Source organism: Lingula anatina, chromosome 1 (genome assembly GCF_051362555.1).
Source record: "Lingula anatina isolate TDL-2025a chromosome 1, LinAna3.0, whole genome shotgun sequence".
NCBI classification, from domain to species: domain Eukaryota; kingdom Metazoa; phylum Brachiopoda; class Lingulata; order Lingulida; family Lingulidae; genus Lingula; species Lingula anatina.
This window is the reverse complement of record NC_141767.1, coordinates 32,756,873-32,773,542: the sequence shown is the minus strand read 5'-3', so window position 1 is coordinate 32,773,542 and position 16,670 is coordinate 32,756,873. Positions and strand designations below refer to the sequence as shown.

The 16,670-nt window shown below is 34.7% G+C and overlaps 1 protein-coding gene across 9 annotated transcripts in view; it reads left to right on the top strand.

The window, feature by feature from the left end:
- Positions 1 to 1,014: 1,014 nt before the first annotated feature.
- LOC106152543 (neurofibromin-like) overlaps positions 1,015 to 16,670 on the top strand; it is a 35,694-nt gene continuing 20,038 nt past the window's right edge. For all 9 annotated transcript variants that reach the window (XM_087014174.1, XM_087014146.1, XM_087014170.1 and 6 more), the window contains exons 1-24: positions 1,015 to 1,154; positions 2,569 to 2,712; positions 3,956 to 4,039; positions 4,275 to 4,343; positions 4,556 to 4,674; positions 5,030 to 5,136; positions 5,592 to 5,659; positions 6,008 to 6,083; positions 6,452 to 6,555; positions 7,105 to 7,170; positions 7,411 to 7,587; positions 7,841 to 8,044; positions 8,595 to 8,723; positions 9,014 to 9,139; positions 9,402 to 9,515; positions 13,114 to 13,193; positions 13,564 to 13,747; positions 14,236 to 14,422; positions 14,586 to 14,659; positions 14,796 to 14,954; positions 15,295 to 15,470; positions 15,842 to 16,013; positions 16,260 to 16,399; positions 16,587 to 16,659. In XM_087014174.1, the coding sequence (XP_086870300.1) occupies positions 1,059 to 1,154; positions 2,569 to 2,712; positions 3,956 to 4,039; positions 4,275 to 4,343; positions 4,556 to 4,674; positions 5,030 to 5,136; positions 5,592 to 5,659; positions 6,008 to 6,083; positions 6,452 to 6,555; positions 7,105 to 7,170; positions 7,411 to 7,587; positions 7,841 to 8,044; positions 8,595 to 8,723; positions 9,014 to 9,139; positions 9,402 to 9,515; positions 13,114 to 13,193; positions 13,564 to 13,747; positions 14,236 to 14,422; positions 14,586 to 14,659; positions 14,796 to 14,954; positions 15,295 to 15,470; positions 15,842 to 16,013; positions 16,260 to 16,399; positions 16,587 to 16,659 (2,928 nt within the window). In that variant the 5' untranslated portion in view covers positions 1,015 to 1,058. The remainder of the gene's footprint in view (positions 1,155 to 2,568; positions 2,713 to 3,955; positions 4,040 to 4,274; positions 4,344 to 4,555; positions 4,675 to 5,029; positions 5,137 to 5,591; positions 5,660 to 6,007; positions 6,084 to 6,451; positions 6,556 to 7,104; positions 7,171 to 7,410; positions 7,588 to 7,840; positions 8,045 to 8,594; positions 8,724 to 9,013; positions 9,140 to 9,401; positions 9,516 to 13,113; positions 13,194 to 13,563; positions 13,748 to 14,235; positions 14,423 to 14,585; positions 14,660 to 14,795; positions 14,955 to 15,294; positions 15,471 to 15,841; positions 16,014 to 16,259; positions 16,400 to 16,586; positions 16,660 to 16,670) is intronic.

Here is a 16,670-nt window from a genome sequence, read left to right as displayed (position 1 = left end):
TTATTCCAATTAATATTGGGTCAAACAAAATATATGACCATGCAGGCCGATTTATTAGTTGTTCCTTCCTCACCCCCGCTTAGATATAGAATCTTTAGCACCCCAAGCATCTTTTTTTTTTCAACCACATCAGTCCTAAGCTAACGTACAGTGTATTTGTAAATTGCGCATTTTCCGTACGCACTCGTGTGTAAAGATTCAAGCTAAACATTAGGTTAACTATTTAATTAAAACGGAAAACTGAAAATGCAATTTACCAAAGCTTATTACAAGTGAAGTCCGATTTGAAAGAATCGAATCTGAAAATGATTTTACATTTATATGAAGCGAGCGTCAGAGACACCTCACTGACTTGCCGCCACTGACAGCATGTAAACATGTGATTGATTGTTTGTGGTGCTTCTTATACTGTTGTATGTGTACTGGTACATAACAAAAAATTAGAAAACATATTCTCCCGGTAGCAAATACCAGTGCATCAATGTACATGTACATTTACAGATATACTGGTACGTAATGCTCTCTGTAACCTATCAGAATGAATATAGTTTGACTTGGTTTGACTTGGTTTGATTGTAAACTACATATACATCCTGAAAACAGAGATGAGTTTGTTAGAAATTCTGAAACCCAGGGTGAACAATATTTGAAAACAGTGATGTAACTTTTATTTATTTATTTATTTATTTATTTATTTATTTATTTATTTATTTGCATAAATTGTTTTAAAAATCGCATTTGGTTGGAAAAAAGGGGGCCTGCAAGTGTAACATGATTTTTCACACAGCATAAGAAAGAAATTTTATAGGCCAGTCAATACACACATTTCTTTATTGATTTATATTAAAATAAAAATGTATAAATATTGGAGTGTTTTCATTTTCACAATAATGCACAGCGTTTCCCCTGCCTTGGGCCGGAAGCAACTTGACTTTACACACTCATGACGTAAAACACATTATTGCCTGTTTTCCTTATATGGAATGCAAATTGAATTGAGCATGCGCAGTTTTAACCAAAATAAAGTAAGATGGCGGGCATGCTGTCTCTCCTTTTCGATGAATTACGATAAAATTTTACCTCACTTTAGTGCGATGGCAACGCAGAAACCGGGTGAATGGGTACAATCGCTCATAACCCGGTTTGACAATCAGGTGAGTGAAAAATCTGAACAGTTAACGGCATGTCCTTCAAGAAATAGGCTGTAATATTGGGAGGACAATTTATGAATGGATATTGACCTTCATTCATAAATTTGTAATGATTATCATATGTTGCAACAAACCGAAAATGTCACCGTGGCTGTAATTCAGTGCATTTGTGGGCCTGATAGATGTCGTGTTCGTCTTTTCGTGTAGTACATAGTCGTTTACTTTTTACGACTGACAACCTAAGGAAGTGGATTGTTAAATTAACCACCTACGTACCCGAGTATTATTTCACATTCATAAGCTTTGCAGTCTGCACATGCATCAACGTCAGATATAATTTCTGTTGTGCTAAGATGAGTTATATCCAGTGGCATTATGCCGATAATACATATGCTGGCTGCCATAACGGTTACACCAATGTTTATTGTTTGCTTTGCCTCGTTATGTCTTTATTTAGACTTAAATGTAGGTTATTGTGTACCTTGGCATAAGAAACTCGAATATATGACGTTATTGTTGTTTTCTTAATTCTGAAGTCTTATATTTTAAATAATGTTGAGCCCTAATGCCAGTGGATAGTATGATGCATTCATGAGAGAGGCAATATTACTGTAATGAAAAAGAAAATAAATAATATAAGATTTTATGGTCTCATAAGTTATTAAAATGGTATTTTGCCTGCTTATTATAATAAACATGTTTATTTACAAGTGGGTATTTAAAATTGTAGGACAGTGAATAGAATTGGATAAAGCTACTTTGCTACCACTTTCTTTGGTTAACTTTAAATAATAAAGAAAGCATTTTCCACCATCAGATAACCAGCTGCTAACCAACAACAAACATTTTGTAACATAAGGTGATGGTCAGTCAGGTTGGATCTGGGAAATTTAGAGTATTTTAATTTTATGATGCAAAACATACAGGATGTCAGTGTATTGCAGTAGCAATTATTTTCAGTTTGCCTGTGCATTTATAGGCATATTTTATCCCTGCCAGTTATCCCTCTTTGATACAATGAAAGAATATTCCCCACATACAGATATTGATAAATTAATTGTTCTATTTATTAAAGTGTAATGAAAGTGACCTGCAAGTTTATTAGAAACCATGAGGCAGAGCCATATGTTTTGATTAATCTTCAGACAATAATAAGATATAAGGAAATTAGATTCATAAATTTCAGAACCAGACCTTTTTGAACTAACTGCTGACAATTTTTATCTCACTTTTTGAGATTTTGGTCACACCTGATTAGACAGTTGGAATTGACCCTCTTCCTAGTAGCTGTATCACTAGCAAGATTTACTTAGTGAAAAAAGATGCATCGTAATTTTAGATCTAACATCCTTATAATATTGATATTTTTTATCCATGATGATAAGGTAAATATCACTTTTGTGTTCCTCTGTTTTAGTTGCCCATCCGCACTGGCCAGCACACCACCCAATCAATCCAGAATGTGGAACAGAATAAGGAGTGTCTGATTAATGTCAGCAAATACAAGTTCTCCTTGGTCATCAGTGGACTGACCAATATTCTCAAAAATGTGGACTCCATGGTAAGAGATGACGTTCTGATGTCAAGATTTATGTGTTAACAGTTTTTACTTGATTGTTTAATATTTTTTTAAACATTTGGAATCACAATTGTTTATTTGTTTGAAATCATTGGTAAAACTTTAATTTGGGACAGATGTCTTTTCTGTTTTTTTTTTTCTGAAATTCACTGCTAGTCAAACACTAGAAGATATTTAGGCCTAATAGGGAGGCATTTGCAGTATCTGGTTTTAAAGGGAATAGTTTTTTTTCTGTTTTCCACAGCCTTATTATATAATGCATAACATAAGAATAAAATAGAACAGCTTTAAAGTGCTAGATAATTTTTAGAAGCTAAGTTTCTTGTTAGTTTGAATAAAAGGCAACTATTGTTATTTAAACTTAACGTCAGTTTTCTGATGTATGTTGGTTTTCTCCTTCAATATTATATTAATGTGTGTGGGCTGTTGCTATAGAAATGATTGCTTACAAGACTTCCTTTATTGATTATTTGGAATAGAATACTGCCGACACACACAGTTCAGTATGATAAAGCTAGCAGCTAGTGATTTACATTTTACAAACCTTTGTTCTGAATTTTCAATATGCTACTGTATGGCATAACAGTCTGTGTTCGTTATTGTGTGCTGTTGTTTAAAGAAGAAAATGGGTGTATCCCTTTGTTGGCTGTTCAAAAGATAACTTATAACAAAATATTATTTGTCAGACCTATAGACTGGGCGGGGGGATGGGGGGGAGGGGACAGAAGTGCCCTTTTGGCCAGAAAAGGTCCACTCCTAATGAAAATTTGATGAAGGTTATACCATTTCTCATTAGGTTAGCTAAAGGGGTAAAAGATTCACTTTTTCAGAGAAAAATCGCTATCCCCCTTGAAATTGCTGGCAACAGGCATGTTTGATGTGGATTAAAACCAAATAGCTTCTATTAACTGTATAAAACAATAAGAAAATGAAAGCTGCCCTTAAAATGTAATTTTTTCAGATCTAATCAAAATGATTATCTTTGCTATATAAGTCTTCATTAATGCAGAAATGTGTTTGTATTTTCTATTGGCACATTAATAAAATGCAAATAAACTTAAAAATATATTCCTGTCTCTTTTTCAATCAGTTTAAAACTGCTTAATTGATAGATCACAACAGATTTTGAAGATGTTGATTGGAAAGCTATGTTTACAAGTTTTAATTCTTTAGATTTTCCTCTCTCATTCTTTACAGTTGTATAAACACCTCAATCTTGTTTCAGAAAATATATGGACCAGAAGCAGAGAGGAATTTTTATGATTCACAGCTTATAATTCTAGAAACTCTAGAACAGTGTCTAAATGGAGTAAGTACATTTCAAAGATTTTTACATAATTTGTGTGTTGTAATTTGATATTTTGCATGTTTCTATTTGTCATTCATGTGGTTACAAAAGAAACAATAGTACAAATTATGTCAGATTGTTTGGGTATACTTTTAGAAAAATTAACAGATGGAGATGGTGTCTGCAATGATTTTGATCTTGCTCTTATCTGATTTCAATCTAAGTTTTGGAATTATTGTGTTATTTATCATTCCAGCAACCAAAGGACACCTCCCGTTTGGATGAACAAATGTACGTCAAGCTGTTGCTGCCAGAGATCTGTAAAGTAAGGAATTCCTGGAATGAACAGTGTGATGATTAATTTTTAGTGATTCATTGAATTATTTTTCAATCAAAAACAAGAATGCTGTCAAAATATCATTCATATAATTATTGTAAAAAACTACCTGATGATGAGCTGAATGGTTTGGTAAATGTCAATGTCTATCTATCTGTATGTTTTCCCTTTTTGAACTATATATGCATATTTTCTTCTAGTTTTTGAACTTGCCAAGTGACACCCCAGTTTTGAATCAGTTGAAGCACCTATCTTCCAAGGTTTTGTTTGCTCTGAGCCTCAACAACTTCACCGCTGTCTTCAACAGGATTTCAGCCAGGTATGTGGCAAAGCAGGAATGGAAAGAATCGAAAAATGACACAGATGCTACAGGATTACAAAGCTTACCTTAGGCAGAACATTTTTATCAAATGATAATTTAGTCTTGAAAGAAAATGAAAGTGTTTGAACTGTTATTTGCCATATTGCCAGTCTTTGATCTCTATTTAAAAAATAATATAATTCTTATTATATATTTTTTGTTTTCATTAAAAGATTGAAGTCATCCATATACTTTTTCAGAAAGAATTGTTTTATGTACTAATTTTTCTTTTGTTTTGAGATTTTGATGTTTTGAATTAGATTAGGGACAGAGACAGAAATATTGATGTAATATATGTTTTGTTTCCACATAGATTACATGCCTTGTCGACATCTAGTGAAGATGTGTCGGATACCACAGACCTTGAGCTCATCCAGCACATCAATGTGGACATGCACAGGTTGATCAAGTTATTGGCAGGTAGGTAGAGTAAAGGGAGGTGAAACTGAAGATTATCATTGGCCCCTAGGGGTGGTTTCTCTCTGTAAAAAAAAAAAAAAATTCCTGAAAATGGGTCTAAATTTTCAGACCAAAAATTGGATTTTCTTCAGCTCTTAAGAAATCAATGGTCTTATAGTTCACGTAAATTAAGTATTGGGTTGAAACGTTAGCCACATATTTTCCATTTTAGACTGGCACAGGATTTTATTTGATTGAACTGCTTTGGATTAATTTAGTGGACTGAAGGAGGCCTTTCACATCAAATTCAAGACTATTTCTAAATTGTAATTTTGTGTCTGTAAGTGAAAAACATAACACTCCTAGTTTATGGATCATGTATGTGTAATGGAATATAAATTATACAAAAAAAATTATCATCAAAGTATGCAATTAAATATTTTTGTAAATATTATCAGTTAATTAAACAATTCCAGAGACTGCTAACAAGTTCAAATCTTTGAAGAAAAATGTCCATATCTCACTGGCAATTAGCTTGGAAAAGGTAAGCACACGGATTTGTACTTCTTTGGTGATGCATCACTAGGGGTTCTATACAGTCTTGTAATTTCTGGCTCATGTGTAGCCCATTAATTGTAGAAAGGTGAAATGATAGTGGAAAATACTTCATTAAAACACATTTCCAAGTCTTTTCATACACATTCTTTCAGAAAATGATTTCCATATTGACTATGTCTAATTTTGTAGTATCTTTCCTTGAACAGCCAACATGCTTAAACTTGTATTATAGTGTTTTTTAAAACTTAAATCCTGTGATGTACGAACATGTGATTTATAATCATTGCAAAAATATTACTTTTTAGCATAACAAGAGGTATTGTTGATATTTCAGGCTATATGGAACTGGATGGACAACTACCCAGAGGAGTTCACTGATCTGCAGAGAAGACCTGATGATGAACTGGCAGGTAAACTGGGGGTCATATTACTATAGAAACCTGAGCAATGGGATATTTTTTAAAACCTTAAACAATCTGACTGACCATAACAGTGGTAGATATTTCTTAGTATAACTTGTTTTCTTTTGCAAAATGTTTACGTGATGGTATTGATTGGGTGAAATGCTAGACTTAATAGTTGAGGCAATTTAAAACATGCATCATATTACTTAATAAAAATAATAACAAATTTGAGAAACCTCAGGTTTTAATAAAGACCGATGTTCCTCAGTCTTATTAATAGAGATAGTTGAAGGCAATGATAATGAAACGATGGCTTTTGAAGAAGCAGGCTTCAGTTGTATTTTTAAAAAGCAATTCCCGTTGAACATTTTCAGATTGCTGTGACCGCCTATTTGAACTGTTCAACCACTTCGCTGAGAATGCCAAGAGAAAAGCAGCTGTGTGGCCCCTGCAGATGATGTTGCTGGTCCTCTGTCCAGTATGTGTATTCATTGTGTAATGGGTGGTATTCTGTCCAGTATGTGTATTCATTGTGTATTGGGTGGTATTTTGTCCAGTATGTGTATTCATTGTGTAATGGGTGGTATTTTGTCCAGTATGTGTATTCATTGTGTATTGGGTGATATTCTGTCGATGAGTAGCTACTCAGCTCATGTTTGTACTTTCATTTTTTCTGACATGAAATAAACTTTATTGTATTGTATTGTATATTCTGTCCAATATGTGTATTCAATATGCAAAGGGTGGTATTCTGTCCAGTATGTGTATTCATTGTGTGATGGGTGATACACATTTTTGGGGCAAATATCTTATTGCAACAAGATGTTCTGCTTAAAGTCTTATATAAAGTGCTTGGAAAGATATCAAGCTTATTTGTTGCCATGAGTTTGGGTGCACTCCTAAGTCTTGGCCTCATATGTGCAAAGTCAAATTATTTCAATTTCATGAGGTCAGTGAAAGCTTTAATATATTTCATCTACATGTTTGAACTTGTGAGTTCATATATTTTGCTTTGATGATTTTTCAGAAAGTCCTTGAAGAAATCACCAACTCAGATGCAGGAGCCCCATGCTCTCCAGATCATCTGAAAAAGGTATGTGGACCTCAGTAAAAATGTAGAACTGTACCAAGCATCAAGATATATCAGTACAGTGAAATACCTTTCTTTGAATATTGCTAGCCTACTAGTTTTATTCATGTTTTCAGGCAACAAAACGTGCCCTTTTAAAAGATATGTACAATCAATAAACATTGTTGGTGTGTAAAACATAGGTGCAGCCTAAAAAAAGAAAGTGTGATAGCACATCATGATACAATTATTCTTAATTTCCAGAAACATTTTGTGGATGAGCTGAAGAAGGCACTGTCCCATCATGGCTACTCCAAACAGCTGACCGAGGCTGCAGCAGTGACATCTGTCAAGCTGTGTAAAGTATCAACTTACATTAACATAGCCGATAGGACAAATGTGGTCTTTGTGCTGGTCCAGCATGTCTTTGCTGACCTAAGGGTAAGCTTAATGGCCTTTGTTTTTTGTATGAGATGTTGTTGTTATTAAGTGTCAACTGTAAGATACATTTTTTTCTACTGTCAAATGTGTTGCTTGTGTTAATAAGTTTTATTTTCTACTGTCACATGTATTGCTTGTGGTAAGAAGTTTTATATGCTTGTGCTAAGAAGTTTTATAGTCAGAAGATAGCTATAGATAATCCATATTATCTCCCAATATTTTAATAAAGTCACTATATTTGGTTATCTTCCAGAATCACCTGTTCAACCAAGTGAAGCCTTTCTCTCGTGGCCCTAGCAGTGTATCCCAAGACATAGATCTGATGATTGACTGTTTTGTCTCCTTCTTCCGTATTATTCCTCACCATAACGATGTCCTGAAGATCTGCCTGCATCCTAGCTCCCCCTCCACATATCACTTTGTGCTAGTGAATGCTCTTCACAGGATCATCACACAGGTAGAGGAGGCAACATATACTTCATTTGTGTCTTTTCTAGATAAATGAATATAATTAGTCTTCCAGCAGAATTAGAATGAGCAATATGTATAACTCTGATATTGGAACTTGCATTTAGCAACTACATTCATGTGTTTTGTAGATAAATGAGTGGATTTTATTAGCCTTCCAGTAACTTTAGAATGAGAAATATGTATCACTCTGATAATGGAACTTACATCTAGCAACTGACTGACGTTGCGGTCTCAACCTGAGACCTTGCACTAGGTCAGTGACCTGGATGGATTGGTCACCTGGTCAGTTGTCATACAGCTTACAGTAGTCTCTAGTTCTCTTTTCCAGATACTTGAGCCTATTGGATCATCACTGAGTTTTCCGTTTTGTCTTTATAACACTAGACAAAAGTTTTATTTCTTAATATCCGTGGTAATACTGAGATGATAACAATTGTGAATATAAATGGTTTAATGACAGAATGATGAAAAGAATGTAACAGTGAAAAATTGGGCAAGGTTATTGATGTATTTGATTGATAGTGTTCCATTTTCAGCCCCGGTTGTCTTGGTGGCCCAAGATTGACATCATCTATGGCAAAGCCCACGAACTAAGAAATATGTTCACAGATACACTGAATAAGGTGTCCCAGGGGTTGAGTGGCCACACCCCTCTCCGACAGCAGGTATGATAGTTATAACACCGGCAGCTTGTGGTGACATCATATCAACAGTACATATATAAGGATAAGAGAAGTGGTTTTATTTATTTATTTATTTATTTTGGAAATGCCTTGGTTCTGACAGAGTTCAGCTGTGTTGTGTAAAACGGTTACAGCTGGTATTAATGTGAAGAGAGCAATATCACTAGATTAGTAAAAAGTGGATAGGCATATAAAGCTAAAGGAACTGGTTAATGAAAAATCGCAACTTTGTTATTATAATAGTACAAGTATTATTGAATATAATATTTCAGTGGAAAGAGAAAGTGCCTGGTTTGAAGTTCACCAAAGAAAAGAATCCTGATGAGGGGCCAAACTACAAGTACCTCTTATTGTGGATTGTACGGCTTATCCATGCTGACCCTATACTTATGTTACATGTAAGTTAATCCTGTAACATGTAGCACCCCTGGGACCTTTTCAGATAGTTTGGGTTGTTAGCTTAGAAGTGTCCCTTTCACATAGGTAGAAAAATATTGTGTAAGTGAAGGAGCTTAAATGTAAACTAATTAAGTAAGGCATTTTGTAAAAATTGTATTTATAGATTGACAAAAGTCAGTGCAACTTGAAGGCTTGGATAGTTAATGGTTGGTTATGGTGTTTGCATTTCTGTTCTTATCTCTTCCAATCTTACTGTTCTAGAATCCTGGTCGTGCTGGTCATGAAATCCAAAGCAGCACCCTGGAGCTGATCAATGGTTTAGTGTCCCTGGTTCACCAGCAGTCTATGCCTGATGTGGCACAGGAAGCCATGGAGGTGAGGCTTGCTTTAGTATTCCACTGGAATAGTTATGGCTGTTTTTATATTCAATTATGTTATGTTAGTGATTTTAAGGTATCCACAGTTGGGTGAAAAGAAAGGTAAGGGTTAGCATGAGAATGATTAAATCAAGCAAAAGTGAAATTATTTTTAACTGACATCTGGGAAATAATTGTTTTTATTGTACCACCAGCGTTAGCGCTGGCGGTACACATGGTTTCGGTCCCGTCCGGATCGTTCCGCCGGCTCCGCCGGACGGCTACCGTTACCGCTTCTCCTCCTAGACGGTAAGGGCCCCCGTACCCATCTCATGGATTTAGGTCACCTATAATCTCAACTCGTTCCACGTAAAATTTGGGCTTTGTCGGTATTGGGGTCTGGGTGTGGCACTCATTACAATGCACCCTTGTCTAAAAATGGCAAAATTAAATGCTAATTATCTACCCTACGGAAGGAGTTATGGGAAAAATTTCTATAGACGGCTTTCCAAAAGTCATATGTGTAGATTTCAAATATACCCTTGGATTTGACCTTTGACCTTTACTTCAAGGTCAAATGGGACAAAATTTTCAAAAAAATGAAATTTTTTACGAAAAAAAATTTTTTTGCCCTGTTATTCAGACACTACACAGACTTAACCAATAATATTATTGGAAAGTGTTACCCTTCAGGTCATCTTTCATCTCCATGAATTTGGGGTCAATCGGTGCATTTTCACGGGAGTAGCAGCCATAAGATACCGAAACTGAAAACTGTCTCTAATTCGGGAACCGTTAATGCTAGAGACCCATTCTTTTTTGCATTTTGTAGAGCATGTAAAGCCCAAAACTGGAAGTGGTCTCGGTTTTTTTGTATTCCATACGGTTTTCGAGTTACGCTGTATCAAAAAGTACATATTGGTGGTAAAAGCAAAATGTGCAGTACGGTAATGGATAATAAATTTTGAACTCTGGAAAAATAAAACATAAGGCTTGGCTTGGCTTGGCTTGTGTTCAAAAATGACATTATTTCATCAAATTTGAACTTCTGAAACTTCAGAGCACCTCCTATTTCAAGAATTTTGACCAAAATGACATTTTCTTTATTTTAATTAATTTTTTCTGTACGAAATTTAAGGCACATTATGGTAACTCCAAAATTATAACATTTAGTCCCTTATATCTCCAAAACTGGCAGAGATAGGTCCATAGTTACTATTGAAGTTGAATAGGAAGTCATATACTGGCAATCTTACTATGACCTTGAAATTGACCTTTGACCTACTTTTCACCATGAACTGAACTTTGCAAATTTTGCTTCCCTTTTATCTCCAAAACTGGCAGAGATAGGTCCATAGTTACTATTGAACTTGAATAGGAAGTCATATACTGGCAATCTAAATGTGATCTTAAAATTGACCTTTGACCTACTTTTCACCATGAACTGAACTTTGCAAATTTTGCTTCCCTTTTATCTCCAAAACCGGCTGAGATAGGTCCATAGTTAGTATTGTACTTGAATAGAAAGTCATATACTGGCAATCTAAATGTGACCTTGAAATTGACCTTTGACCTACTTTTCACCATGAATTGAACTTTGCAAATTTTGCTTTCCTTTTATCTCCAAAACTGGCAGAGATAGGTCCGTAGTTACTATTGAACTTGAATAGGAAGTCATATACTGGCAATCTATATGTGACTTTAAAATTGACCTTTGACCTACTTTTCACCATGAATTGAACTTTGCAAATTTTGCTTTCCTTTTATCTCCAAAACTGACAGAGATAGGTCCGTAGTTACTATTGAACTTGAATAGGAAGTCATATACTGACAATCTATATGTGACCTTAAAATTGACCTTTGACCTACTTCTCACCATGAACTGAGCTTTGCAAATTTTTCTTCCCTTTTATCTCCAAAACTGGCAGAGATTGGTCCATAGTTACTATTGAACTTGAATAGGAAGTCATATACTGGCAATCTAAATGTGACCTTAAAATTGACCTTTGACCTACTTTACACCATGAACTGAATTTTGCAAATTTTGCTTTTCTTTTATCTCCAAAACTGGCTGAGATAGGTCCGTAGTTACTATTGAACTTGAATAGAAAGTCATATACTGGCAATCTAAATGTGATCTTGAAATTGAACTTTGACCTACTTTTCACCATGAATTGAACTTTGCAAATTTTGCTTTGCTTTTATCTCCAAAACTGGCAGAGATAGGTCCGTAGTTACTATTGAACTTGAATAGGAAGTCATATACTGGCAATCTATATGTGACCTTAAAATTGACCTTTGACCTACTTTTCACCATGAATTGAACTTTGCAAATTTTGCTTTCCTTTTATCTCCAAAACTGGCAGAGATAGGTCCGTAGTTACTATTGAACTTGAATAGGAAGTCATATACTGGCAATCTATATGTGACCTTAAAATTGACCTTTGACCTACTTTTCACCATGAACTGAACTTTGCAAAAATTTTTTTCCATTTTATCTCCAAAACTGGCAGAGATAGGTCCATAGTTACTATTGAACTTGAATAGGAAGTCATATACTGGCAATCTAAATGTGACCTTAAAATTGACCTTTGACCGACTTTACACCATGAACTGAATTTTGCAAATTTTGCTTTTCTTTTATCTCCAAAACTGGCAGAGATAGGTCCATAGTTACTATTGAACTTGAATAGGAAGTCATATACTGGCAATCTAAATGTGACCTTAAAATTGACCTTTGACCTACTTTACACCATGAACTGAGTTTGCAAATTTTGCTTTTCTTTTATCTCCAAAACTGGCTGAGATAGGTCCGTAGTTACTATTGAACTTGAATAGAAAGTCATATACTGGCAATCTAAATGTGATCTTGAAATTGACCTTTGACCTACTTTTCACCATGAATTGAACTTTGCAAATTTTGCTTTGCTTTTATCTCCAAAACTGGCAGAGATAGGTCCGTAGTTACTATTGAACTTGAATAGGAAGTCATATACTGGCAATCTAAATGTGACCTTAAAATTGACCTTTGACCTACTTTACACCATGAACTGAATTTTGCAAATTTTGCTTTTCTTTTATCTCCAAAACTGGCAGAGATAGCTCCATAGTTACTATTGAACTTGAATAGGAAGTCATATACTGGCAATCTAAATGTGACCTTAAAATTAACCTTTGACCTACTTTTCACCATGAACTGAACTTTGCAAATTTTGCTTCCCTTTTATCTCCAAAACTGGCAGAGATAGGTCCATAGTTACTCTTGAACTTGAATAGGAAGTCATATACTGGCAATTTACTGTGACCTTGAAATTGACCCTTGACCTATCTTACGAAGAACTTAAATTTGATTGTACCATATATATTTTTTGCAAAAGTTTAAAAATTCTTGTTGATTGCATTTTTACAGCTTGTCAAGCACAAAACTGGTGGCTGTGTCCCTTATTTTGTGTATGTGGGGGTCTATACGAATGCGCTTGCTCCAGCTGGTGGTACAATATTCGGAGGCGGTATCGCCTCTCTGATCCTCTAGTTTGATGAGCATGTGGATAAAATTTACTTAAATGTGATTGAATATGTCCTTTTTATCTCCTTATTCCATTTTCCCTGCACTGTAGGCCTTGCTGTGTTTACATGAACCTGCTACTATTGAACTGTGGAACCCTGAGGCTCCCATTAATACTTTCTGGGATGTCAGGTAGGTATTTGTATTTGTATGTTGTTGCTTTAGGTTTTGATGTATGTTTTATAAAACAGTTGATGAAATATAACAATACTGTTAAATTAAATGTAAAAAATAGCAAAAAAAAAAAAGATAGGAAATGAAAAATGTATTCCTGGAGATTTCAACAAAGCTTGTATAACCAAGAAAACTCATCCAAAATCATGGATAATTTTTTTGCTATTATATACAGGTCAAATAAATCACATTTCGATATATCAGTCTGTTTTGATATTTCTGGATTGATGGTGTTTATATCAATTTTTAACTTTTTAAATTTTAAGACACATTAAAAGTGCTACCTAAGTATTTACTCTGTTTGAGATTTCATTGCATTTTTTTTCAGCTCCCAGGTGCTATTTTCCATTTCCCAAAAGCTTATTCAACACCAGATAGTGAATTACACTGAAATTTTGAAGTGGCTGAGAGAAATTTTGATCTGTCGTAACAATTTCCTGCAAAGGCACAAGGACTATGCTAATGTTGGGAGCAATATTCCCATCTGCAGGCAGGCTCACATAAAACTGGAGGTAGATCTTTCCCTTTATAGTTTGTAATTCTTGTTACATCCAGTTTTATTTTAACTGAGTTTGTGCTGATGATAGGATCACTTTTGTTAAGTGAAAAGCAATACTAAATCAGCTGAAGGGTTAACAAGCATCTGTGATTAATCTTTTAAGAAAAGTCATAATTGTATTTTAGTCTCTATCAAAGTAAATAATGTATGTTAGCTTGTCTTGTATGGTCATATGATGGTCAGCATTTTGATTTTGATATATTTTTCAGCAAATATTTTGTTTACAGTGAATGAATGGATGTAAAAATAACCTAGATGTGGTATAGAATTGTTTGAAAATGTTAAATTTAATCATTAATGCTTTAAGTAAATGGTTAAATGACAAGATAACAATACCAATTATTGGTCAAAAATCCATGCTTTGTATTTGAGTTTGATCATTGTACTTTCTAATCAAATATCATTGCACATTTTAACACAATTGGCGTGTTTTTGTTTCAGGTTGTTTTCTTCATGTACCTGTGGAGCATAGACATAGATGCAGTGCTGACTGCCATGTCCTGCTTCCGTCTGCTGTGTGAAGAGGCAGACATCCGCTGTGGATCTGACGAGTTGGCGGTCACACAGCTCCTTCCTAACTACAGTGTGTATGCAGAGCTAGCCCAGGCCAGTATGGAACTGACCACAGGTCAGTCAATTGGTATTGTGATATTTGAAAAGATAAAACTCACTTTAGAAATATACTACTAATTAAAATGTTGATGAGTATGTCTTGTAGAGAGGAATCCTAAAAGTTCGGATAGTTTTTGGAAAAGTATTGCAAAGTTTATGTTGTGAGATTATAATTTTAGGGAGAGCTGCTCTTCAGAAGAGAATTATGGCCTTGTTGAGAAAAATTGAATACTCTACAGCTGGTAACTATCAGGTAGGTTTCTGGATTGAAGACAATGTATATTTTATGATATTAAAATTTTCAGCATGCTATTTGTCCAGCAATAAAGATAAGACTAAAACACTTCACCATGGGGATTACAATTGCTGTAGCGTGTCTTATATTTTAGGCTTGGGAAGATACCTTCATGAATTGGGAAAGTGCTACAAGATATCTGGTGACCTATCCCAAATCCAAACTAGATGATGGCAGCTTGATAGGGGATACATTTCATAGAGCCAACAAGAGGAGAGCCTCCTCACACCAAAGTACAGAACATGATCTTGAGGTACAGATATGTTTTAAAAAGTGGGAATTTGATATATTTACATGTTATAATAAAAGAAATTAAAATGGGTGAAAACTGAATTTATTTAGTTTGTCATAATTTTAAACATATTGATTCATAATTAGATATTAATTATAAACTTAAGTAATTATGATTTTATTGTAATCATTCTGTTCTTTTTTTAATGCCATAGAAATCTAAATCTGCCATAGTAGATGTGTTAGAACCATATGTGGGAAAAGGTGCAACCCTGTTCATTCAGGACTGAAGATCTGAAAAACTGATGGTGATGATGATATAATAAATCTAAATAACATTTGGAATATTATTGTATTTGAAGGACATGTTGAATGAGTGGGCCAATATGACGGGGTTCCTGTGTGCCCTGGGCAGTGTCTGTCTCCAGAACAAGGCTGTCCTGAGGTCCAATGTGGGATCCCTGCCTTCCCTGGAGAGCAGGAAAGCTAGTGTCATCTCATGCCACACCTCAGAGTCACAGTATTGCCCTGTTACGCAGTAAGGAAAGATTTCATTGGGAATTTTTTCATCTAGTTTGAATTATGAGTATTGCTTTATGTATACTGATTGCAATGCCAGCATTACATAAATTTGTACTTAGCATAGTAAATTAGTCTTCCTAAGACCTATCTAGGTCAAAAATACTTCAAACATACAGCTGGGCCTATAAGCAGTAGAACTTTAAAAATATTTTATTATAACTTGATAAGGTTTGTGTGGTCATCACTATGAGATGGCTAAAAGGAAGAAGAGAAGTTGCTTATTCTGGAGAATAGGGACTAGATGGTACACCAATTTAAACAGACCTTTTTACCATTTCACATTTTACTTTCTCCATTTCATCATCTGTCATATTATCCATGTTCTAGATTTATTGGCAACCTGTTGAAGCTGTTGGTGTGTCAGAATGAGAAGTTTGGTCCACAGATACAGAAACATGTCAAAGAACTTGTAGGACATGAACTGAACTCTGCCGTGTACCCCATCCTCTTTGACCAGATTAAAATATGTGTAGAGAAGTGTTTTGATTCAGCAGGACAGGTGAGAAATATACTGGATGTGTTTAAGTTTATGAATTTCTACAATTATTTTTAATTTAGTGTAATTAATTGGATAAAGTCTCTCATTCATGTGCCATGAGTGATTATAGACAACAGATTTATGAATAACTACACAAAATGTTTTTGTCAAATTGTCTCCGAGTCGACCAGTATGTGCAAATGTGAGTGTGTATGAGTAGCAATGGGGGAAAAGTACTAACATGATTTGATGTTTATATAATCACAGGTTATAGTAAATGATTGGAACACCCAGTTCATAGAGAATGTGATCTTTATAATGAAGAACATTCTGGAGAGTCGCCCAGATCAGCCGTGCGAGCATCTGGGAGTGACCAGCATTGAATCACTGATGTTGGGTATTGTCAAGTGAGTAGATGCTTGCTGTGGGAATTATTATTTTACAGCATTTTATAAATTTAAGAATTAAAGTGAAAGAGTTCTTGAAACACCATTTACATTTAATGGTAGGGTATTCCACTTAAGATTTTACATCTAAATGCTGTATGCAGACTATTATTAATCAAACTGTCCTCACCTGATTGCTTGCTTCCAGGTATGTCCGTCATCTTGACTCTAATGTTCATGCTATACAAATCAAGACAAAGTTGTGTCAGCTGGTGGAAGCTGTGAGTATCAT